The 26,939-nt window shown below is 34.7% G+C and overlaps 1 protein-coding gene across 1 annotated transcript; it reads left to right on the forward strand.

The window, feature by feature from the left end:
- Nucleotides 1-3,741: 3,741 nt before the first annotated feature.
- On the forward strand, nt 3,742-26,383 carry LOC102504218 (eukaryotic translation initiation factor 2 subunit 3, X-linked). Its single transcript, XM_006193195.3, has 12 exons — nt 3,742-3,859; nt 4,432-4,495; nt 5,104-5,231; nt 5,352-5,473; nt 8,159-8,253; nt 10,249-10,407; nt 11,372-11,506; nt 17,968-18,062; nt 18,316-18,460; nt 19,375-19,544; nt 20,906-21,078; nt 24,619-26,383. Exons 1-12 carry the CDS (start codon nt 3,791-3,793, stop codon nt 24,680-24,682), a joined length of 1,419 nt encoding a protein of 472 aa, XP_006193257.1. The 5' UTR covers nt 3,742-3,790; the 3' UTR covers nt 24,683-26,383.
- Nucleotides 26,384-26,939: the final 556 nt, after the last annotated feature.

Below are 26,939 nucleotides of genomic sequence, written 5' to 3' on the forward strand. Positions count from 1 at the left end.
ACTGATTTCCTTTAGTATGTTTAATTAATGTCATCTGAGGGGCAGATTCATATTCCCTGTCTTATTATACCAGGCAAGGGAAGCATTCCCCAGCGAGACTAATGTCTATCCCAAACATAATTAGGCATGAGATATAAACATCTTATATAAAGCCTATTTAAATACACCAATTTATATGTGCTTTAATCTCAATTCTACCAACTTAAAACTTATAGTTTCTATTAGGACTCCATCAACAAGCCTGAGTTTTACAAGGAGTCCAAAAATCTATCTTTCTTTTTTTATTCCCCCATCTTTAATGTCTTTTGTATAAAAGGCTCTAGAGTCCCCAGTATGAGGCTGAACCAATGAAATCAGGCCCTTTTGTCAGTATTTTAACTTGTTTAATTGCCCTAGCTGTTGTCCCAAGCAATTGGTGGTAAGATATGAGAATGTAATTTTCTTCAGCCTTTTAAATATATATATTTAAACAGGGATAGACTTGACTTGTTTTGGGCCCTTCAATGTTAGGGACCAACATCAGGTCCCTTTGGCCCACCCAGCTTTACTGTTGTAACAAAATCTTTTGTTTTAAGATCAGTAATATCCATTTTATTTTTCCTTTTATTAATAAGCACCTAAAGATTTTCTTATCCATTAGGAATAAGCCCATTTAAAATTTCTACCTTGTTGGGAAGAAGTCTCCAAATTTTTCTTCAGTTGTTTTCTTAACATTAACTATCCTAAATGTGTTTACTGTCATCTCTTCAGCATAGACCCCAAATAATGCTTCCCAAATCAGGAAGTCTTACTTGGTTTGTTTTAAATTAAGGTAATTCTTTGTCAACCACTATATACATAGTTTATTCTACATTCTAGTTTGATTTTTTCATAACTACCAGTAAAAAAGCTGTTTATAGTTAAAGTTCTCTAAATATTTACCAGTTTAGGAGTTTCACCAATTTAAAGAATCCATCATCTGACTATTAACAAGATGTACTTTAATTGTGACTCAAACCAATAAGACATAAGAGGCATCCCCATAGAGAGTGTCAAGGATATAGATCATACAAGCTCTAGAAAGTTCACTCTCAAAAACTGTCTAAGAAAATAAAGGCCTTCATTATACAAGTTAATGCCAGGAAAGTTAAGTTGGCAAAACCCCCTATGAGTTGGAATACTCAAACAAAAGACTCCTCAGATCCCAGTCTATTCTACTGGCTGTCAGAGATACACCATATGTGTACTTTCTGGATGGCAAAGACCAAGCTCTCAAAACATACACACTCCTAAGTAAGATCATATACAACATTTACATCTCAAAGACACAAGGAGAGAAATGCAAGGTCCCCACCAGAAGAGCTTTTCTCTCTCTTAAGATCAGAAATCTGAGAAAATATTTTATCAAGACAGTTTTCTCTAATTTAACTACATATGCAATAAGAGAGCCCTTATTGATCATTTTTAGGGCAAGATTTTCTTTAATTCCCAGTTAAGGAAGTGCTTGTAAGTATAAGTCATGTTCAGACATAAATCTGGCTGGGGTATTAATGGGGCCTGGCAAACTGCCGTTCCTTTTCTTTTGTTTTGAACGCTTTGTTCCTTATCCCAAAGTCAGTTTGTTGGAATAAAAATCACTCCTCAATTGTGTGATGGGCCAAGTTGTCTGTGAGCTTAACTCCTCTAGGTTTTTCCCTAGAGTTATTTCAGTTCTCTCACGTGTCTTAGTTTCTCCCTCTGGTAGTGTAAGACCACTGTGGATGATCTGATCATTGAGCAACTAATTCTTGGGCATATCCCCAGCAGAGTAAGTTTTTAATTAAAATGAGTAGGTTTTCCTATGGGGATGGCTGCACAGTACAAAGACTTGCCTCCATGACTCCTGCAAGTTTCTCAGATACCTGAGAAAGACACTGCCAGCCTGGAGAAGATGTCCCTTCTTCAGAGCTGAAACCTCTCATGAGATACATTCACTTTTATTCCGAAAAACTCCATTAAAGTAGTCAGTTTAAGGGGAAAATGACATCTCCCACCCAGTCTAATCCTACTTAATGTCTTTGAATTGAGAGAAGTCTTCTGAACCTTTTAACAAGGATAAATCACTCAAGAGTCTAAACTGAGCACAGTATTTCCCAGCATCTTTCAACTAAGGATAACTGAGGTACCTCTTGAAACTAAGTTGCAAAGATAACCTATCCCTCCCAGGAGGAGTTTATCAATAAAACTTAGGATCAATTGCCAATAATAGGAGATCCAAAAACCAGTAAAGTTTATTTGGACTCTCTGAGGAGGCAGGCAGGCCTCCAGTGATACTAAGGCTCCATCTCCTCAAAAGTTCTGGGAAAGAGAGAAGTCTGCTCTGGGGCCTTTCATGGGTCCACAAAACCGGGGGTGGGCGGGGGGGAAGGAAGGAATGAAGAAAGAAAGAAAACCATTACTTTAAAGTTAAGAATTATGTTTTATTCAGCAGGCTTACTGGTGACTTAAATAGGGAAGATAGCTTCTCAGATTGCTCTGAGGTATTACTAGGAAGAAGTAAGAAGGAGCCACCATATACAGTTTTTTTGGGAAAAAAAATCAGAGAGTAGAACATCAAAAGATTACTACTAATTAAGAAAAAGCTCTCTCAAGTTTGTAATGCTTTTCTTTCAGGAGATATGAGTCTAGGCTTATTGAAATCATCCCTTTGATATGCACTTTAATTACTTAGGGTAAGTATCCTGTTTTCCTCCCACCTGAATGCTTTCAGTGTGCCAAAAAAGGGGAAGAGGGGATGGGGAGAGAGTGGCTGCACTGGCTGATTGCTTGCTTGCCTCAACATCTGATATGGATATGGTTAAGTCATGTTCTTCTTCCACATTTCCTTTATTTAAAAAAAATTTTTTTTTCCTTTTAATTTGGGAGACTAATTTCCCTCACCTAATTTTTTTTTTTTTAATTTTTGCGGGGAGGCAATTAGGTTTATTTATGTTTTTCACGGAGGTGCTGTGGATTGAACCCAGGACCTCCTGCATGCTAAGCAGCTCTATTACTGAGCTATATCCTACTCCCCCTATTTCTTTTAAATAAATGCATTTTCTTATATCTGCTTTTCAAAAACTTACTCAGGGCACTGTGGTAACACTCCGAGCGCACTCTAAGACCACAGCCTTGTCCTAAAATTCTGAGAGCTACGGTAAGAACTTTGCTTTTGCCAAACCTGGGCCACTAAGCCCTTCCTTCACCCTTTTCCTGGAAGGCGTCTTTCCGTCGCCCCATAAGCCTCCCAGCAAATGAACAGTGCCTTAAGAATGGCTAGCAACTTAGCTGGCAGCCTCCTCACATCAAGAACGATGGGGCTCCACCCAACCTCACCTCATTAAATCATCGAAATTGGTAATAAAGAACATTCCCTTTATGCTGGTTTCCATACTCAAAACAGGATTCCTAAATTCTAGAAAACGATCACGACCAACAACACACAAGCAAATAAAGCAACTCTCTTTGCAGTGCCCTCTTCCGGGTTGCCCCATCCGCCCAACAAAGGGTCTTTTTGGGGATGCCCTCAATATTGCCTGCACAAATGTCTAAGAAGTCGGCTACGAATAGATCCCTAAACTTTGCCTCACGTTTTACTTTCATCCTATCTGTAGGTATTGTGTAAGCTGAAGTGGAAAGAAGTCCATGCGGCGAGCCCGGTGCTGTTACTGTAATTCTCCTCTTCCCGGCCTGTGTCCTAGTCGGCCGCCTGTCTCCGCAGCCCCGCCCCGCACGAGGGGGCCTGCGTACGGTCAGGCAACCGCCCAGACGACTTCCTTTCTCTCCGGGCAAGATGGCGGGAGGTGAAGCTGCCGTGACTTTGGGCCAGCCGCATCTTTCTCGCCAGGATCTTGCCACCTTGGTAAGGTTTCGTTCGACTATTGGCGTTAACTCAGGAGTTAAATGAGCCTTCAGTGAGCCATTGAGTCGTGGCAGTGACAGGCTATCTTCATCCGGGGTTAGAAGGGAGCCCCGGAGTTAGGTGGTATAAGCAGTGAATGTGCGAGATCTGCGTTGTGCGTGAGGATGTGAAACCTTGGGACTTCGAATCCTCTGAAGGTTTTGGCTGAGAAGCTATTGAGTTAAGTGCTATTAGGGCCTTTTCCTCTGAATAGAAGCGCGTGTTGGCACCCTTCAGTCTGGGAAGGGACTTTTTCCACTGTCCTCGGTATTAATTTTAAGAATTGGGACCCTGGCCTTCCAGATCTTCTAGAGTTACTGGAAATGGTTGTTGTCTCTTTTGTTAAGTATAAAGGGCTTTTGGAACAAATTATCCTCAAGATTCAGATTCAGGAATACTTTCTACAAGAAAGATACTTTTTTGAAAACCGTGGAGAGCTGAATAGATGGTGACAAGCTGTAGATAAAAAACGTGAAATCAGAGTTATGATTTGTGGTATCTGGTGTGATTTCAACTAAAACGTTTCATTTCAGGATGTAACCAGGTTGACTCCACTTTCACACGAAGTTATCAGTAGGCAAGCCACAATTAATATAGGTAAGAATAAATGCATAAACTGGTATCTCTTTGGAGGTTTTATTTGGCTACTCTACAATGATGATTTTTAATCTTTTTGTGCTGTTAACCGAATTAAAGGAAGATTCAGATATGTGAGGAATAGATTTGAGCCCTTATGAGCAAAGCATTTTCTCGATTTGTTGGAAAACAAAGAATGCTGTCCATTCCCGTATGGAGTAGGTGGTTAGAAAGACTTAGATACGTGAAAACATTGTAGTATGCTATATGCATATGTATTCTATAACCTCGAACAAAGTACTGGAAAGTTGCTTATAGTGTACAAAATTTTGTGTGTTTTTCAATTAATGTTTAGAATGAACTTATCTTTTTTAAGATTAATAAAAAGTTGAATAGCTTATGTTAGACTAAATATGGTTTCTGAAAGTCTTAAGGTACATGGTAAGTTATCTTTGATTATGTTTCAGAAAAAGTTTTGTGTTGAAAAGGATATGTGGAGGGAAAAAATGAAATTACTATTGGTTGTAGGTTGGAATATTTACAGTGAGTTATGCCTTTGGTATTTTTAATTGTACTTAAAAGTTTGGTGTAATAGGATGCAAATAAGTTAAACTTTTTGTTCTTTGCAGGAACAATTGGTCATGTTGCCCATGGAAAATCTACTGTGGTAAAAGCTATTTCTGGAGTTCACACTGTCAGATTCAAAAATGAACTAGAAAGAAATATTACAATCAAGCTTGGATATGCAAATGCTAAGGTACAGAGTATTTTGTGGAAGAAGAAACCATTTTCCTTGAATTGTCAAATGTATGGATGAGAATGTTAAATATGCAAATAAATATGAATGTCAAAATCGATCTTTTCCTTGAAACTTTAGATTTACAAACTTGATGATGCAAGTTGTCCTCGGCCAGAATGCTACAGATCCTGTGGAAGTAGTACACCTGATGAGTTTCCCACAGACATTCCAGGAACCAAAGGGAACTTCAAACTAGTCAGGTGATCTTTTTTGTGCCAAACACACTGTTTTGTCTTAAGCTTGTTGAGCTACGTAATTGAAATATTGAACAGTGATTTAAACCTAAGTATGATGTGGGTACATTTTTGCCAAAATGTGGGTAAGAAACCTTGAACATTTTCTAGCTAAGAGATTTACAGTTTACAATAGTTGGTAATAACTTTTTTGAGTGTGTTATTGAATAGTGAAAGATACAAAGATAAATTGAAAGGTCAGTTACTTAAATTTAAGCTAAATCATGTACAGATGTAAAATGATTTAATGTTCCAGAATTAAATCATTATATTTAGTGTCCCTCCCTCCCTGTGTTGCCCCCAGGATTCTTTCGTTTCTTTTCCTTAGAAGCCAAAGATACTCTCTTTAATAGGAGAGAAGCAAAGACATTCTTTTTAATAGGAGAAGAACAAAAAGAAACTCTTTTTCTTATGAGAAGAGCAAAGATATTCTTTTTCTTAGGAGAAGAGCAAAGATACTGTTTTTAACACTTTGGCTTCTCTCCGCCCATCTTTGGAATGTCATGCATGTCTTGATTCTTCGTAAGAAAACCCTGATATCCATCGTCTAACATATATAGATATTAGGATTACCCTAAGAAAGTTTGGATTATGAGGACATGAACATTCAGATTTTGAAAGTGTTAGTAACAGCTCTTAAGGCATAGTGTGTGTGTGGGTATGGGTGTGTGTGGGTCTGAGTGGTTTAAGTGCTAGATTTTCTGCATTAGGTAGGCAATTTCACTTAGTTTTTCAAGGTGCTGGAGATCCTTCAGCAAATTTCTTTTTTAGATGACAATTCTCATTCTGATAACACAGTTGTGGTTTGTTACTAACATTACTCAAAATCTGTTCATTGCTAATACATTGCTCCATACTTTTTTGTTGTAAGCATCCTGTAACTAGAATTATTTATCTTTTTACATGTAATATTATCTTTCATTTTCCAACAGCCATGCTCTATGTTTTTCAGTTTTAATTTTGAAATTACAGAGTCACAAAGTTGGAAAGATAAAATAGAGGACCTATATGCTCTTAACCCATTTTTCCTGCTAGTTACATCAAACTACAGTATAACATCAAAACAAGGAACTCAGAATTGATATGAAGTGCAAGTATGCATGTGTCTTATTTTATCACATGCCGATGCCGATTTCCATAAACATCACTGTTTTCCTGTTACAGAAATACATCACCTCAAAAATGTCTCCATTCTCCTCCTCTATCCCTAACCCCTGGCAAACACTAGTGTGGTATCCTACTATAAGCTTTTTGTTAAATGCACAATATATTGCCTGTTGAAGTTGACTTTTTCCATTCAGTATAACGTGTTTGAGCTCTATCCAGGTTCGTGAGCATTCAGTATTCTTTTTTTTTTTTTTCGATATGCTATTAGCCTACACACAGAGCCGCCTTTTTTTTTTTTTTTTTTTCAGTATATGTGCTGCCGAAGCTAGCACTTTCTTATTTTTAACATACCCTACTACAGTGGTACATTGTTAAGATTGATGAACCTACTTTGACACATCACTGTCATCCATCGTCTCTGGTTGACTTTCAGGTTCACTGTTGATGTTGTACATTGTATTAATTTGCAGAAGGTTGTATGACATGTGTTCATGATTATACAGTGATAGTGGTTTGCTCTAAAAATCCTCCGTATTTCCTGTATTCATCTTTTCCTCTGTAACTCCTGGCAGCTGATTTTTTTTTTTTTTTTTTTTTTGGTCTCCATAGTTTTGGCTTTTCCAGGCTAATAAATTGTTGCAGTCATACAGTATTTAGCCTTCTTAGATTGTCTTATTTTGCTTAGTAATATGCATTTAAATTTCCTCTAGGTCTTTTCAAGTTTTAATGAGCTCATTTCTTCTTAGCACTGAATAGTATTTCAGTGTCTGGATGGATGTATATCACAGCATATTTATTCATTCAGTGACTTAAGGACATATTGGATGCTTTTAAGTTTTGATAGTTATGAGTAAAGCTGCTATAAATATCTGCATGCAGGTTTTTTTAAATATATGGACATAAATCTTGAACTGATTTGAGTAAATAAATACTAAGGAGTGCATTTGCTGGGTCATATAGTAAGAGCATAGATTGATTTTGTAAGAAATCATCAAACGCTTTCAAAATGGCTGTATCTTTTTGCTTTCCCACCAGTAATGTATGAGAGTTCCTCTTGTTCCATATCCTGCAGCATTTGGTGATGTCTCTTTAGAATTTTAGCTATTATAATAGAGTTTTTTGTTTTTTAATTTGCATTTCCTTGATGATGTACAATGTGAGATATCTTTTTATATGATTATTTTCTGTTCGTTTATCTTTGGTTGGGTGTCTGTTTAGGTCTTGGACCTATGTTTAAACTAGGTTAGTTTCTTACGGTTTAATTTTGAGAATGCTTTGTATCTTTTGTATATATAAACTCTTGTTGGCTCAATTGAATGCCCAAAGGCAAGAAAAAAAGAGCCTAGTTTTAAACCTAATACCTTGCATTCAGAAATGTATACTTTTTAAACATTTGTGTATTCTCATTTTAAAATTTTGGAAGCATCAAGTTTTTAGCCATTTGCAGCAACAATTTCTTTCAACAACATTTAACTTTTAGGAAGTCTGACTTGTGTGGTAAGTACTAATTCATCTTAAAGTTGGTTGTTTTTTCTTGACTGTTAGACATGTTTCCTTTGTTGACTGCCCTGGCCATGATATTTTGATGGCTACTATGCTGAATGGTGCAGCAGTGATGGATGCAGCTCTTCTATTAATAGGTAAATAACATCAGAATTGGTTTGAAAAATACTTCTATGGAGCCAGTCCAGGGTGGAATATCTAAAGGAGAACTAGGGTCTCTAATGGCTGTAAAAGAGAACTAACAGATCATCCAAGTTAATACACGTGCTCACCTTCCAGCTATCATGAAATACTAAATAAAGGTGAACCTGGGGCTGGTATCTTGTGAAAATTCTTATAAAGGTATTGGGAAATTTTATTTTTAAGAGAACAGTGCATTTTTTCTTACTGTCTTACTCAGAATTATTTTGTATAGGACTATGTGTTGGGGGGGTGGTATTTTTCAAATGTTTCTGTGCTGTACACTGCAGCTTTGACATAATGAGCTGTTTTTAGATCCACATGTCATTTGTGTGAAATGCTGAAGTCAAGAGCTGTGTGGAAATTTTCAAAGCTAGGATTGTGCTTGCTTTTGTGAGCTGTTGAGATTCTGTTTTTAGAAACAACATGAATTTTAGGGCCAAATGTAAAGCTGGAGAGCAATCTTTCCACACAAGATCACTTTGCTTCTGATAGCAACTGCAAATTCAGGATGCTCCTTAAATCATCCTTAAGGTTCATAACTTACAAGACTTACAGATCTTACTGGGAAAATGTTAAACTCACAGTTGTAATTTATTACAGGAAAAGATATAAAATTAAGGTCAGCCAGAGGAAGAGACATATACATATAAGGTAGAGTCCAAGAGAATTCCAGACATGAACCGTCCATTGTCGTCTTGAAGGCAGGGATTACTGTCGTGGTATAACTGTAACTTTACATGTGAAATTCTGCTAACAAGGAAGCTTGCCTTAGTTTCGTTGTACAGGGGTTTTTTTAAATTGAGGTTCCATTCATAGGTATGAGTGATTAATTACCCATGTGGTTGATTTTAGTCTCCAAACAGAGACCTCATCTCCCCAATCCTCCACTGTAAATCACATGGTTGGTCTTTCTGGCATGGCCAGCCTCTCGAAGACTATCAAGAGGAACAGCCTCACTCTAAAGTAAAGATTTTCTGTAGTTACCTCCTGCCCTGAATAAAGATATTAATATCAAAGATGATGAGAAGGTTTCAAGATACTATATATAAAAGATACAAGAATATATCTTAAATAAGGAATGGGTTCTAGAAGCCTAAGGCAAGGACTAGACTTCTTCTGAGGCAAGGCAAAATGCTTTACTGTATAAGGCTATACTTTTCAATTCAGCAAACATGCCAAGTAGGTATGGTATAAGGCAGCAGCATCATAACTTGGGGGAGATGATTATTGGGGACCTAGACAAAACATACTTCTTTATGAAACATTGTTATTTTGGCAGATAGTGTTTTTACATTTTGTTAATGAATAGCTATGTTTGTTATCTGTTACTATGTAACAACATACCTCAAAATGCAGTAGCTAGAGTAACAAACATTCAATTGCTGTTTGTGTGGCTAAGGAGTTTTTTTGTCTCTTGCTTAGGTCTCATGAAGTTATAGTCATCTGTCAACAGGGACTGCAGTTACCAGGACTTGTCTGGGACTGGAGAGTTTGGTTTTTAAAGTTCACTCAGATCTTGATTTCTCCTCATAGGAGCCTCTTCTTGTTTCCTGTCTCTCCTTTATGACATGAAATCTGTTGTTTTGAGAGAGACATAGAGCTTCCAGGTTGGAAGCCAGAGTATTTGTAACCTTAAATTGAGAACAATATTCTTTTCATTACAAGTAAATCATTAGATGCGTTCCACATTTAAAGGAAAGGATTTCATAAGAATGTGAATGCCAGAATATGGGGTTCATTGAACCATTTTTGTGCTTAGGGCCAGAAATAGAGGTTAAAAATCTGGGAATATCCAGAGAAGTCTGTCATAGAGTTAAAACAGGTACGCAAAGACATTTAGCAATGGTATCCAGCAGTTTGCTTTAATACACCCAGAGGTCTCTTTATTAGGACCCAGCTAATTCTTACTACTCATCTTGTTTGTGTTTTATTCATCATCATTTATTTAGCTGGTAATGAATCCTGTCCTCAACCTCAGACTTCTGAACACCTGGCTGCCATTGAAATTATGAAGCTAAAACATATTTTGATTCTACAAAATAAAATTGATTTGGTTAAAGAAAGTCAGGCTAAGGAACAGTGTGAACAGATCCTTGCATTTGTACAAGGTAAGAATGTGGTAATAGTAAATATTGGGAAGCATTTAATCCAGTTATCTTAATGCAATTCACTTTGAGAAGCATTTAATCCAGTTATCTTAATGTAATTTTCAAAAACAATGTGAATTTATGAGTTACAAGTCCTCTCTCTCCGTACTGCTTAGTGTCTTTGTTGCTTTTAGCCAGCTATCTGATAGAAGCAACGAATTTGTCCCTAAGTTTGATGTACAAACATACATGTTAGGTAGAAGTTATCGTCTATGAATGTTACCAATTGGGTTTCCTTTCTTTTCTAAATGTAAACACATTGTATTTTCAAAATTTTAAACAATATAACAGCTTTTTTTATAGTGATAATGAAAATATGGAACACCATATTTTCGTGTCATTGAAATTAGGGCCATGTTAATATTCTCTGTCTTATTCTAGTTTTAGTATATGTGTTGCCACAGTGAGCGTATGTTTTAAAAACTCTTTCCCAGTGGTAGTAAAATGAATGAGTGTCTTTACTTGTTGATTTGTTTTGTAATTATTCTAACTCTTATCGTTGAGTATCTGTTTCCAGAAATGCAGGTGACAGTGATTTCTTTAATATTTAGTGTTCCTTTATCTAAACGTTATGTTTTCATTTTGGGCAAGACCTGATTGATGCATGTTATTTTTGATGCATGTTATTGTCTTTTTTACTTGTTAGAAAGGCTGACTTTATTAGCTAGATTAAACAATAAAGAAAGGGAGAAGTTATGCTTGTAAAATTTATTTGGTCTGTTCCATTAACATCTTACTTGATACTTAATTGAGGGAAAAACAAACAAAATGTTGTGATCTTTTTAAGCAGGATGATAATTTTCCATTTGTTGCTTACATTTGTAAACAGTTGTCTGGATAAGTACTTTAGTAATCTACTGTAATCTATTTATAAAACATTCTGTAAAACTGATAAATTTTCATCTTTCTGAATTTTGTCTTACAGGTACAGTAGCAGAAGGAGCACCTATTATTCCAATTTCTGCTCAGCTGAAATACAATATTGAAGTTGTCTGTGAGTATATTGTAAAGAAAATTCCAGTACCTCTAAGAGACTTTACTTCAGACCCACGACTTATTGGTAAGGACTTAACCTGTTGGACTTTTAACTATTGACTCAGCATTTCCACATTGTTTATTTGCTTTTTAGGGTATTTGTTATTAATTGATCTTTACACAGAGATGATAATAAATTACAATTTTCATGTACTTTTTTGAATTTTAAAATAGGAAATGAGTTTATGAAAAACAAGAATAGCATTCCATTTTAAACTCATTGCAGTGAAATGAAAATTGATGTATTTTATCAAGATAGATTGATTCTGATATTGTATTTGCAATGACAAATAAAATAGGAAGTTTAACTTTTTTGCTGTATATATGGTATATTACAATATTGAGTAAAACAGTATTCTTTATGGGAAAATAATGTTTTAACAAGAACAGGATGTTAGAACTCCCGTACAAATGATTTCAAGGTACTATTGAAGATTTTCATGTTCCTTTTACGTTAAGTTTATAGTATCAATATTGATGGAATTTCATTAAGTCTGTGCTTCTTAAAAACAAGTTTGTAGAAGACTTCAGCCTTTCTGGGAATTCACTGGAGCTTTCTGTATGTTTATGGACAGTGTTCTGTTTTTTTTAATACTTTTTTCATTGAAGTATATTCAGTATACAATATGTGTCAGTTTGTGTTGTACAGCATAATGCTTCAGTCATACATGAACATACATATAATCATTTTCATGTACTTTTTCACTGTAAGTTATTACAAGATACTGAATGTAGTTTCCTGTGCCTATATAGTGTGAACTTGTTATTTTGTTATGTGTATTAGTTAGGATCTGCAAATCTAGAAGTCCCACTTTATCCCTTAACATTCCTACCCCCACTGGTGACCATAAGTTTGTTTTCTATGTCTGTGAGTCTGTTTCTCTTTTGTAAATAAGTTCATCTTTTTTTTTTGATTCCACATATAGGTCATTTTATATGGAATTTATCTTTCTCTTTCTTGCTTGCTTCACTTAGAGTGACAAACTCCAGGTCCATCCATGTTGCTGCAAATGGCATTGTTTTATTATTTTTATACTTGAGTAGTATTCCATTGTATAAACATACTATAACTTCTTTATCCATTCCTCTGCTGATGGACATTTAGGCTGTTTCCATGTCTTGGCTATTGTAAATAGTGCTGCTGTGAACATTGGGGCACAGGTGTCTGTTTGAATTAGGGTTCCTTCTGGATATATGCGCAGAAGTGGAATCCCTGGATCATATGGTAGATTTATTTTTAGTCTTTTGAGGAATCTCCATATTGTTTTCCACAGTGTCTACACCAAACTGCATTCCCACCAGCAGTGTAGGAGGGTTCCCTTTTCTCCACACCCTCTCCAGAATTTATCATTTGTGGGCTTTTGAGTGATGGCCATTCTGACTGATGTGAGGTGATACCTCATTGTATTTGCATTTCTCTGATAATTAGTGATATTGAGCTTTTTCTCATGTGCCTATTGGTCATTCATATGTCTTCATTGCAGAATTGCTTGTTTAGGTCTTCTGCCATTCACACATATCCTTGGTCAGATTTGTTCCTAGGTATTTTATATTTTTGGATGCAATTTTAAAAGGGATTGTTTCTTTACTTTCCTTTTCTGATACATCGTTGTTAGCGTAAAGAAATGCAGTTGATTTCCTTATGTTATTGTATCCTGCTACCTTGCCGAATTCTTTTGTTAGCTCTAGTAGTTATTATGTGGAGCCTTTAGGGTTTTCTATATGTAGTACCATGTCATTGGCATATAGTGACAGTTTTACCTCTTTTTCAACTTGGATCCCTTTTATTTCTCTCTCTTGCCTGATTGCTGTGGCCAGGACTTCCAAGACTGTGTTGAATAAGAGTCGTGATAGTGGGCAGCCTTGTCTTGTCCCAGATTTTAGTGGGAAGATTTTGAGTTTTTCACTGTTGAATACTGTGCTTATGTAGGTTTGTCATATATAGCATTTATTATGTTGAAATATGTTCCCTCTGTACCAACTTTGGTGAGTTTTTATCATAAATGGGTGTTCAATTTTATCAAAAGCATTTTCTACATCTATTGAGATGATCATGTGGTTTTTGTCCTTTCTTTGTTGATGTGATGTATTACATTGATTGATTTGTGTATGTTGAACCATCCTTGTGTCCCTGGGATGAACCCCACTTGATCATGGTGTACGATGTTTTTTATGTGCTGTATGATTCTGTTTGCTAATATTTTGTTGAGAATTTTTACGTCTGTGTTCATCAGTAATATTGCCCTGTTGTTTTCTTTTTTTTTGATAGTGTCTTTGGCTTTGGTATCAGAGTGATGGTGGCTTCATAGAATGAGTTTGGGGAGAATTCCCTCCTCTTCAGTCTTTTGGAATAATTTGTGAAGGATCGATGTGAGTTGTTTGTATGTTTGATAGAATTCCACAGTGAAGACTTCTGGTCCTGGACTTTTGTTTACAGGGAGGTTTTTCATTACTGATTCTATTTCTCGTGATTAGTCTGTTCAAATGAACTGTTTCTTCTGGATTCAGTGTTTTGTATTATATTTTTCTAGAAACTTGTCCATTTCTTCTAAGTTGTTGAATTTATTTCCATGTAGTTGTTCATAGTATTCTTTTATTTTTTTATTTATTTATTTTTTTTTTGTATTTCTGTGGTTTTGGTTGTGTCTCTCCATTTTCATTTCTTATTTTGTTTGTGTCTTCTCTCTTTTCTCTTCTTGATGAGCCTGGTCAGAGGTTTGTCAGTTTTATTTACTCTTTCAAAAAACCGTCTCAGTTTGATTTTTTTTTCTATTTTTTTAATCTCTATTTTATTTATTTCCTGTCTGATCTTTATTACTTGTTCTCTTCTGCTGACTTTAGATTTTTTTTGTTCTTTTTCTAATTCTTCTAGTTGTCAAGTTAGGTTGGTTATTTGAGATTGTTCTTGTTTTTTGAGGTAGGCCTATATCGTAGTGAACTTCCCTGTTGGAACTGCTTTTGCTCTATCCCTAGATTTTGTGTGGTTCTGTTTTCATTGTCATTTGTCTCAAGGTATTTTTTAAGTCCTTCTTTGATTTCATCATTGACCCCCCCCCTTTTTTTTTTGAAATAGTAGCATGTTGTTTAGTTTATTTCCTCACTTGTTTTTCTGTGGTTCATTTCTATTATCATTCTAGTATCGTGGCATTGTGGTCAGAGAAGATGCTTGAAGTAATTTCTATCCTCTTAAAATTTGTTGAGACTTCTTTTGTGCCTGAGTATGTGGTCTGTCCTAGAGAATGTTCTATGTACACTTGAAAAAAATGTGTAATATGGTTTTTTGGGGTTATAAAGTCCTAAAAGTATCAGTCAAGACCAACTGTTCTATTGTGTCACTTAGTATCTCCGTTGCCTTATGATTTCTTTTGGAAGATCTGTGCAAGGATGTTAATGGAGTGTTTAAGTCTCCTAGTATAATTATGTTCCCATCAATTTCTCCCTTTATGTCTGTTAGTATTTGCTTAATGTATTTAGGTGCTCCTATATTGGGTGCATATTTGTTAACTGCTGTAGTAACCTCGTCTTGTATTGCTCTTTGATCATTATATAGTGTCCTTTACTTTTCTTTATGACTTCTTTTTTAAAGTTTATTTTGTCTGATACGAGTATTGCTCCTCCTACCTTGTCATTTCCATTTGCATAAAATATCCTTTTCCATCCTCTCACTTTGAATCCCTCATTCTGAAGTGGGTCTCTTGTAGGCAGCATATTGTAGGCTTGTATTGTATTATCCAGTCTCCTACTATTGTCTTTTGATTGCAGCATTTGGTTCATTGACAATTATAGTAATAATTGATAGATGTATGTTTATTGCCATTTTCAACTTTACTTTCCAGTTGATTTAATACTTCATCTTAGTTCTTTTGCTTTTTGTTATTCTTTTGTGATTTCATAATTTTCTTTTGTATTATCTTCATTTCTTTTTTTTTTTTTAACTATTGTATGCTTTTGATTTGTGGTTACCTGGTTTTTCAAGTATGTTAACCCCTTACAGTATCTGTTTGCTTTAAACTGATAATTGTGTAGACTCAAACACATCATAAAAAGAATGAAAAAAAATCCTACATTTTCTTGCTACCCTCTCCCACATTTTATGATTTTGATGATCTCTTTTACATCTTCGTGTTTATCTCTTGCAACTCATGGTAGTTATTACCTTTCCAATTATGGTTTTCTTCTTTCTATTGCATCCTACTTCTTTTCCGTTTAGAGTAGAACTTTCAATATTTCTTCTAACGTAAGCTTAGTATTGCTGAATTCTTTCAGTTTTTTCTTCTGTGTGAAATTATTTATCTCTTCTTCTATTCTAAAGGATAGCCTTGCTTGATAAAATATCCTAGGTTGCAGCTTTTTCTCATTCAGAATTTTGAATATATCTTGCCACTCCCTTCTGGCTTGCAGTGTTTATGTGGAGCAATCAGTTGAAAACCTTATGTGGGTTCCCTTGTAGCCAATTCTTTATTTTTCTCTTGCTGCCTTTAGAATAGTTTCTTTATCTTTAACCTTGGCCATCTTAATTATAGTATGTCCTGTTGTAGGTCTATTTAGGATCTTCTTCTTGGGGACCCTATGGGATTCCTGTAGTTGAATATCTGTCTCTTTCTTTAGGTTTGGGAAATTTTTAGTCATCATTTCTTCCAGTGTGTACCTTTTCAATCACCTTTTCTCTTTCTTTTCCTTCTCGGACTCACACCTATTATGTGCAGGTTGGTACCCTCTATATTATGTCATAGGTCCCTTATATTGCTTTCATTAGTTTTTATTTGCTTTTCTGTCTGCTGTTCTGTTGGATGACTTCTGTTATCCTGTCTTCTGTGTCACTTATTTTTTTCTCTGCATTGTCTAGTCTGCTTTTGACTGCCTTTAGCTTGGCTCTTACCAGCCATTGAGTTTTCTGTTTTTAATTGTCTCCTCTTTATAGTTTGTATTTCCTTTTTATAGTATTCTCTGTCTCTACTCATAGTCTCTCTGATTTCCTTCAGTGCTTTTATCACCCCCTTCTTGAAATCATTATTATAGTAGATTGTCAAGGTCTATCTCATTTTTCTTTCTTTCATGAGACTTCTCTTGTTCTTTTAATTGGGAGTGGTTCCTCTGCTTCTTCACTTTACTTTTATTTCTCTGGCTCTATGGATTTAAATGTATCAGTTATCTACTGTGGTCTTGAAGGGCTATTTTAGTTTTTGTTTTGTTTTTATTTAAAGTGGGAGTGTTCCTGTGTAGACTGTATATGTCTAATAGCTTTGTTGGAAGGCTGTTCTTAGTATGGATGGATGATATGTCTTTCTGCATTGGGTGTCATCTCTTTGATTGGGGGTGTGGTTGGTGTTGTTCAGAGCCTGACCTGATTGTTGCTGTTGACCCAGTTTTTGTTCTGTGGTTGTCACAACCTTTACAGGGGCTGGGTCAGCTTCCCTGTTGCTGGAATAGAGGCTTTTAGACCCATTTCTAAGCTGTGGTGTTTAGTAGGCAGGGTTGGAGCGCTTCAGCTGGGAAGAAGAGTCACTGAGTATACCTCTGCAGATGTCCACTGGAAAGTGCCCTCGGTGGTGTTGTCTGTCACTTGTTATGCAGGCTTATAAAGCACTCTTTTTTGATGCTGCCTTTGTCCCTGCCTTATCTATGGGAATGTCTGCATCTGCTCTGGTGTCCCCCAGGTTCCAAGCCCCAGGAACTACCAGTGCAGATCTGCCAAAATCAGGCGTTTAGACCCACCATAGCAAGCATGCAGTCACACACCTGAATCCATGGTAGACCACAGGGTCAGTACAAACCCCAGCCCGCCTCCACGTACGATATGGTACGGTACACCAGCCTGCTATAAATACCTTTACTTGCCCCCATGGTAGGCCATAACTCTGCTTACTGTCTGTTAGTCCCAGAGGTACAGATTCACAAATGCACCAGTGGAGTAAATCCACCCTCTCTCTGTGGGGCTGTATGTATGATGCTTTCTCCTCAGATTATATTCCTCAGTTTGTATGCACCTCTGGTATCTTTTGTGTGTCCAAATTTCCTTTTTTTTAATAAGGACACCAGTCAGATTGGATTAGGGCTCACTTAGTGGCCTCATTTTATGAATTACCTCTTTTAAAGCCCTGTTTCCAAATACAGTAACATTCTGATGTACCAAGTCTACAAGGATTAGACTTCAGTATGAATTGCAGGGAAGGAGGCAATAATTCAGCCTAGAATGGATAGCTTCACTTCAAAACAGGGTTTCTTTTTCTTTTCTTTGTAATAGTTAAAATTGTAATCCCTAGTATATACTTAAAGCTTAACATAATCACAAAACTGATGTAGTTACTTTTATTTTTCCAGTAATGAAGACCACGGTAAGTATTGGAATAATACTTTTCCCTAAGTCTAAGGTATACATTTTAACTGGCTACTTCTGTTAAGGAATAAAAGTTAACTTGGATAAATATATAATTAAAATAATAGGATGAGCTTTATGGTTTCTTTTCTTCCTTGTCCCCTTCCCAGTTATTAGGTCCTTTGATGTCAACAAACCTGGCTGTGAGGTTGATGACCTTAAAGGTGGTGTGGCTGGTGGTAGTATTTTAAAAGGTGTATTAAAGGTGAACTTGATTTTGAACTCTTCTTAACCAGAAAATAAAATACGCTAAAAATTAAATCTAAAAATTAATTTTAAAAATCAGTATTGTTTTGTTTATTATTTTGTATTGTAAGTGTCTTATGTTTAAGTCATACATATCTTATAAGTAATTGCTAGTTGAGTGGGTGTTGTGTTTAGCAATCTGCCAGTTAGGACTTGACATAAATGATAACTGTTTTGATTTTGATTTTTGATTACTCATTTACATGTTTCAGGTGGGCCAGGAGATAGAAGTCAGACCTGGTATTGTTTCCAAAGATAGTGAAGGAAAACTAATGTGTAAACCAATCTTTTCCAAAATTGTGTCACTTTTTGCGGAACACAATGACCTTCAGTACGCTGCTCCTGGGGGTCTTATTGGTAAGGATTTCACTTACATCCATGAACTTTTGTTAGTAGCTATTTATGTTACTTTTTGTAGTGAAATGGATTATCTAAGAGTTTGTATCTCTGCTTAGATATTTTAACTGAATATAGAGAAGCTAGATTGACCTGGAGACAAGTAGTTGAATTGTTGGTTCTAGATTGTAAAATGACTTTTATGTTTGTTAAAAAGAATACGTTTGTATGTAAAGAATACATTTTGGTTTCATGCATAGGTTAACAATAACAAAGTTTTCTGATTTAACATTTAAAATATATCATTATACTCTTTTTATTTACATTGTTCTTTGTTGCTTTTCCTTTAAATTCTTACAAATGAAAAGTTGCCTAAAGTTTGCTTTTCTACCTATTATTGTGGGTGGTTTTTTTTGCTTTGTTTAAATGTGTTGATTTATTGAACAAAAAAATTCGGAGAACATTTTCTTGTAACTTTTTACTGCATGAATGTACAAACAGCTAGGTAGAATGGTGTAATTATAACCCTGAATATCTGCCAGTCGGCGTTAAAAATTATCCATTATATTTCTGTAAAGTAAACACTACAGACTGCGCTTTTCAGTATTTATTAAGACCGAGTATCTTATTAAATGAAATTCATTTTGAGCTAAGCAGGTATCTCATTTTCCTTTATTTATAACTTAAATCAAGAGGATCTTTTTATTATTTAATTTTCCACAACACTTAACTTGTTTCCATTGTTTCTGTAGTTTTTGATAAAGCAGGGATTTTAATTAGGAATTTTATGGAATTTTGATTGTGTAGCTGATACATGGTATGAGTTAACTGGGTTGAAATATATAGATATAGTATGATTTGACTAATTTTACATCTGTGGACATTTTAGAAAATACCAGTTTTGGAGTATGTATTAATATCTTATTGTATATTAGGAGTTGGAACCAAAATTGACCCCACTTTGTGCCGGGCTGATCGAATGGTGGGGCAGGTGCTTGGTGCAGTTGGAGCTTTACCAGAGATCTTTACAGAATTGGAAATTTCCTATTTCCTACTCAGACGGCTTCTTGGCGTACGCACAGAAGGAGACAAAAAAGCAGCAAAAGTAAATACTGTTTATAATTCAGAAACGCAGACAAATCATGATGTTTCAAACCAGTTTTATTTCATTCCTTTGTCGTCACAACAGAATTACCAAAAAAAAAAAAAAAAAAAGTGAATACTTTGGAATATTCTGTGTAATAGCAAGCTGTAAACCAAGGCAGAGTTGGGTTTTTCTCAACAGAAAAAAGTTTTATGTCACATATTACAAAGGCTTACTCTTTCTAGTGTATGTGTAACTTAAAAAAAAAAAGTATGATTTTATTAGCAAAGTTGCATGGAAATAAACATTTACAATTTAGAGAAAGTTTACATTTCATATTTACGTGTGCAAACCATCCTAGCAATTTCACTTCAGAGTTACTATTTTAAACAGCTCTAGGGAAAATGCCATTTAAAAAGGAATGAGATGCGTAATACGTATTTTGACATTAAAAGAGCTAAAGATATACTGGTTAGGGAGAAAGAGATACTAGTTGGCAAAAGAATGATACACTGGGATTTTTATAGTAACAGTCTCTTCTGTATCACATGTTTACTGTCAGATTCCATTCTTCAGTTTTCCTTAGGCTTTTCTACTGGTTGATAACAGTGCTTAAATTTTTACCTTTCTTTCATGTATGCAACCTTGGAATGATTATATTCTTCTCATTACATTATTGAAAATTCTGTGTGTATATGGTCATAAAGTCTCCTTTATACTAGCAAAAAATTGTCATGAAAAAGCAATAGGAAAGAAATTATTTTGAATGTGACTTTTGTGCTTATAAAACTTAATGTTCATTATTTGGAGTTCTTTGAACACTTATTTTTCTTACTATCTGACTTTTTTTAATGAAACATGAATCCCTTAAAAATACTGATGTGAATTTTATCAGAAGGCTGTAAATGTAAGCAACAACAACAGACAGTATGATAGCTAATAATCATATAGTACATGTTATCCAGTTTTACAGAGGCCAGGAACTGTAAGTGCCTAGTTAGTTTACATGAATGGAATTAGAGCTTCATAACCCACTTAATTATATAGTGTGTATGTGTTCTTCTCTTATTGCCCTTTACAGGAGATTTTGTCAATTCTTTTTGCCATAAATCTCTTCAAAATTTTGAGTTTCATTGATTAATCTATACTGTACTACATGGTTTAGAGTTAGACCTTGTGTGTATTCAGTATGTGCTAAATAATGTTTTATTTTGACATCTGTAGGGTATATATGCTACAAATTCTATTATAATGTAATCCTTGGAGAATTTTTTTTCTTCATAGTTTACTTATTTCCAGCATTATTTGGTAAATTCTCACTTTATTTTGGAAAGCATGTGCTTGATTTAAGAGTTTATTCTTTTCTTAATTTACTTCCTTAGGTGCAAAAGCTATCTAAGAATGAGGTGCTTATGGTGAACATAGGATCCCTTTCAACAGGAGGAAGAGTTAGTGCAGTCAAGGCTGATTTGGGTAAAATAGTTCTCACTAATCCTGTGTGCACAGAAGTAGGAGAAAAGATTGCCCTTAGCCGAAGAGTTGAGAAACACTGGCGGTAAGTTTGTCAGTTTTGCCACTTAGTAGTCAGGAAAACAGCACATTTTCTTGTAGTGTTAGTTCGTGATGGTAGATCTACACACAAAAATATACTTTTCCTTGAATTCAGGCGGTTCTAATGATTTTAATTCTCAGCTATCTATTTGGATCAGTGAAATCTATACTCTAACATTGACCTGTAAAGCTACAGATCACTTTTAGTTAAGGTACTGCACCTTGCTTTCCTTTAGTCTCAGACAGAATACATGTAAAATCAAACAATTCAGACACAATATTTTAGTTTCCTTTAACTTTTCATAAACATTCAGTGTTCATATTATTACATGAGCACATGTATAATCATACATCTTAGTTTTTCCTAGACAGCCGAGTAGGTTGCATAACTGGAGTTTTAATATTTCAGTATGAAATATATTTCCTAAGAATAAGGATATTCTTTAAGACAGCTAGTGTAAGAATTTTAACATTGATAAAATACAAAAACCTGCATTACTTCTTTTAATTTGTCACCTCTCTGAACAGTGTTGTTTTTGCATTTTTCTTGCTCCAACCCAGGATTACCTTTCCTTTTCATGATCCCATGGCCTCTTTAATATGGAACTTTTAAAAGTTTTTTTTATTTTAACATGAAATGATACTTAAATAATGCAAGTTAGTTATTGTATAGAATTTCCCCCAATTTAAATTTCGTCTTATTAGAGTTAGGTTGTGTATTATAGGCCAGAATGCTGTGTGTTTCTGTTTTGTCCTTACCAGAAATCACAAAGGCACACAATATCTGGCTGCACCTAATTGGTGAGGTTAATTTTGGTTTATGCAATTGAGGCACCTGATTTTTTTGTTAAAAGTTTCTCTTTTTATGCTTGCACCCTAACAAATAGACTATGGGAGGACCCTTAAGACTGTACAAATACCATGCTTCTCATCAAGTTGTCTCCCTTTTCCTCACTTGACTGTTCCTCCTTGAACTGACAATGATCTTAACTCTGGGGATATCATAATTCTGTACTACTTCTTTATGTTTATCATTTGGCATTTCCTCTCTTCTATTTATTTGCTTATTTAGATACTGTAACGTGGACTCAGAGATGTCTGTTTTGGTCAGTAGGTTATGATCCATTACTGCTTGTTTTTATTTTGATGCTCCTTACCCACAGTGGCCAATGGAATTCTCTTCAACTTTGTTGCTGTATTATTTGGAAATAACCTGACTGTTACTTTTTTGTGTATATTCTTTAGGTTTGTTGTGGTGGTGGTGGTGGTTGTAACCATTGGATTACATATAACATTTTAACATTAAACTATTTTATTCAGAACTAATAACAGCTTAACTTCAGTCACATACAATAGATTACTCTTTAAACATCTGTTCATGTACTTACAGCTATTGATGTGACACATTATATCTTTGCATATTATATGTTCATTTTCATGAATTTATCATTACCTTTTTATGTTTTTGTTATTTAGATTCTGTGCACCAAAATTAAATAATACAGGTTACTTTATTTGTATATTTGTCTTTATTTTCATAGCTTTCTATTGCTGTATGTTATCTTTTAAGTTCAACTTGAAGGACTTTCTTTAGCATTTTTTTAAAAGCAGCTACAGCGATAATGAATTTGCTCAGCTTTTGTCTGTGATAGTCTCAATTTCTTCATTTTGAAAGCAGTTTTTCAAGACAGTATTCTTGGCTGATAGTTATTTTGGTAGTTTTTTTTTTTTTCCTTCAGCACTTTTGAGTATGTCATCCTACTATCCTCTTACCTGCAAAGTATGTACTAAGAAGTCCACTGATAATTCTTATGGAAGCTCCTATATATAGAGAGTCTCTTTTACCTTTGTCTTTGACTTAGGCAGATCACTATGTATCTTAATACTGTTCTCTATGGTTAATGTAGTTGTAGTGTTCAGAGCTTTGTAAATTTATTCATGAGCTTTTTTTCTCGGTTTTGTTAATATTTCTTTAGATAAGCTGTCTGCCACTCTCTCCTCCTGGGACACCTGTGTTGCATCCTCCCAGTGTCCATAAGTCCTTCAGTTGATGTTTTTTTACGTTTAACTGTTTTGTTTTCCTTCTTAGACTCAGTTTCAGATGACCTATCTTCAAGATACATTATCTATTTTCTGATAGTGTTTCAATCTGCTATTATTAAACTAGTGAATTTTTTAATTGTCCTTGTTTTTTTAACTTCAGCGTTTCTATTTAGTTTTTTCTAATGAATTCTCTTTAATTCTCACTTAGTTCATAAATCATTTTGTTTTCTTTAGATATCTGTCATCCTTTAGCTCTTTGAAAATGTTTAAGAGAGTTGTTTTAAAGTGAACCCAAGACCTGTATATCTTTATGATTGGTATCTAGGGATTTACTTTGTTCTCTTGTATGGGACATGTTCATGTTTCCCCATGTCTTTGTGTGCTTTGTATTCTTTTACTTAAAGTTGGGCATTAAAAAAAAACCGCCTCTCCCCTTCTTTGAAAACTGACTTCATGAAGGAGAAGACCTTCAATAACCAACCCAGTTTGAAGGCTTATGATCTTCTCAGGCCTTTCTGGGCATGCATCTTCCCTGGAGATGTATTCTTTTTTCCAGGTTTTCCATTTACACAACTATTTTATATGTCTTAGTTTTCCTTGAGCAGCCCCTAGAGAAGCCAGAACTTTGAAAACAAGTTCTCTTTCCCTTCTGTCTTACAAGAGGAACTGGGAATTGGTTGGCCTCCTCTTGGCTGTGCTGCACTAGATGAGTGAAATGCCGCAAAATTTCCTTTCCATTTGAGTGTAGCTTTTTTTGTTGGACATTTGCTTGGTTGCTGCAGGTTCTCAAAACTCTTTGGTCAATATATTGTTTATTTGTTGGTTCTGTAGAACAAGGTTCTGCAGACTCAAGTCCTCTGTTTTAGCTAACTGTTCTTCTATTATATTCTTTAGAATTGTTTTTATCCCTTTTTGTGGGGTGAGTGGTGGCTTTTGTTCTAGAAGGTAAAATTGAGGTATCAATCCAGTCTGGTCATTGATTCCAGGGAACTTTGGTCCCTCTCCTGTTGAGACTATTATGTTTGTAGATTATCTGTTCTAGTTCTTCCTTTCTTTCTCTTCTCTTATTTCCCTTTAAAGCCATTATAATCTGATAAGGTGCTATGAAAGAGGCATTTTTCAAGAGTAAATGATTGATAATGAGATTTTTTAAATTAAGTTGATGTGTCCATTGGCATCATTCCTTGTCAGAACCTGAAGTGCTCTTGTTTCCTCATTTTGAATAAGTAGGTATTTTTAAAGAAAATATGAGCATTATTTATGATAGCACCTCCTTGTTTGCTTCTCTGTCATTCATCTTGGCCAAAACCCATATATAAGGCTCTAAGAATCTAAGAAGGTAATATGGATCCTTTTTTATAGAACAACATCTCATGGGAATAAGTTTGAATTTAGGAAGAGTAGAGTAAGATCAGTTATATCAGGATTTTGTATTAGATTTTGTATTAATTGTACTGAAACGTATTTAAAATTCACATCTTCTTTTATTTTCACTTTACAGTTTAATTGGTTGGGGTCAAATAAGAAGAGGAGTAACCATCAAGCCAACAGTAGATGATGACTGAAGATTGTCAGTTAAATAATACATTTGGAAGAATTTTCCTTAACAACCTAGGAGTATAATTTCAAAGCAATACTGGGGAATTACTTTAGTAAAAGCTGTAAGGTTATTTTCAACTTCCTGTTCTGAACATAGCCTCAACTAGTTAAATAATAGGATATACAGTAAATGTCGGAATTGGCATATTGGTAAGATTTAATCCACATTTTAGCAGAATTGATTATTGCTAAGTAGTCAAATCTTGCATCTGTTGAAATAAAATTGCTATTAAAGCCAGCTTTTGCTATAGCATACATACCACTGAACCTGTTTGTAATATAATTTTTCTCTTATTTTTTCATGATTCATCTTTGAATTTGTCTGAGCCTGAATGGCTGTTGCACCAGTCAAAACTGGAAGACACAAAATGTCCTTGAAACTAGGTCCCTTTTTTTTTTTCCATACTTCTTATTGCCTTCACTTTAAAATTTAGAATAAAAATCAGTAAGTTTAGAGTAAATTGTCCCTTTAGAGTGTAAGTACTTATTTACATAGACAAACCTTTTCTTCCTTTTACTCTGTTCCTAGACGGGAACACAGGAAGCTTAAACCAGTTTTACCTAACCCTTGCACTGTGATATGCTGTTCTCACTTGTTAATCCTGAAAGTCTTTCCAAATTGAAAAGACACTTTTATGAAATAATCTTAGATAAGTAACAGAGAACCTTTTGTTTCTTATTTTATATTTTATCCTAATGTTCAGTTGATATGGTTAGAAAAATGTATTCTCATATTAGTAATTATTTTCTAACAAGTAGCAAGAATTTTTTATTCTTAAAATATTCACTTGAAGTTACTGATAGTTATCAAAATGGGTATGTTATTTTAATCCACATTTGAAAAAAAAAAGAGCAAGGTACTGATAAAGTAAGCAATTTGCCAAAGGAAGTATTTAGTGATTTATTTTTCTTGGCTCACATACACTGAATTGTTCACTAGTCTGTCATGTTTAAAAACTGAAAATTTGAGATATTATAGATTGAGAGTCTTAAATGTTTTGCAATATTGATTATATTTTTTAAAAAATGTAAATGCAGTATTAACATTTACTCTATTGGGACATAGTCCTACCATAAATTTTGTGTTAAGAATTCCCATAATCTAACCTATGACTGCAAAAAAACCCACCTCGACTATTACACATTTATTGAGTAGTTTGGTTGTGCTTTGCAGTGTTCTGTTAATTTATAGATAGTAATTTGTCACAAAATCTCATTAAGGAAACTATTGTCATCGCTTTTTACCATTGAAGGAGCTGAGGCACAAGGAAGATAAGTTTGTTCAAGTCTGACAGCTAATAAGTAACAGAATTGGAATTAACCGTGAACTCACATGCCTTTCTTGGACTATATATTTTCCAGTTATTGGATGACATGATTTTATATTTGCTAGTGAGATAAAGCTTCATAATGTGTCATTCAAAAGCTTTTTGTTTTTTCAGACTTTTTTCCTGTACTTGTTGTATTACTTGTTCTTTTACTATATTTTACCTTCTTGTTATGTTAATACTTATTTTATTACTGTAAGAATTTCCCTCTGTGATGGAGGATACCTCAGTTTCCCTTTATGGTTAACAGTCTTTGCCTTACACATTTGAGAGTAAATACAGGCAAAATGGACAAAGTGCATCTTTCAGTTTAATGAAATAAATATCTATAATACTGTTTTTGGCTAATAATATCTGTTATTAGTATAGCTACATAGCATAATGTTGGTTAGTACCTCCTTAGCTTACCTTTTAATCTTTGGCCTTTGGTTTCAACTGTAATTTTAGGCAGAAGTAAAATAAACCATTTGGGAGTAGAAATTTATTATTTCCATAGAAGATCAGAGTATTTTTATTTGTGTGAGCACACGGATACCATGAGCAAAAGCACTTTTAAGTTTGGTTTCTAAAGCATAACTGGGACATAACCAATGATGTTTTGTTGGTTCTTTACTAACAAATCACTTTAAGATCTGCTACAGATCATAAGCTCCATGTTTAGAGTAGTGCTTGGCCCATAGTAAGGTCACTGGGAAAGAATGTAGAGTTCTTTTAACATAATCTTTTCTAAAAATTCAGTAATACTGAGTTTTTGAATTATTTTTATATGAAAGACATGCAATTGAAGCATAGGGAGTAAAACTTTGACTGCTTATTCTGTGATTATTCATGGGTATGGAAGGATCTAAATATGGGAATATGGACTGGGTTGGGATGATTTAGTTATTTCAGAAGA

This window comes from Camelus ferus, chromosome X (assembly GCF_009834535.1).
Source record: "Camelus ferus isolate YT-003-E chromosome X, BCGSAC_Cfer_1.0, whole genome shotgun sequence".
NCBI lineage: Eukaryota > Metazoa > Chordata > Mammalia > Artiodactyla > Camelidae > Camelus > Camelus ferus.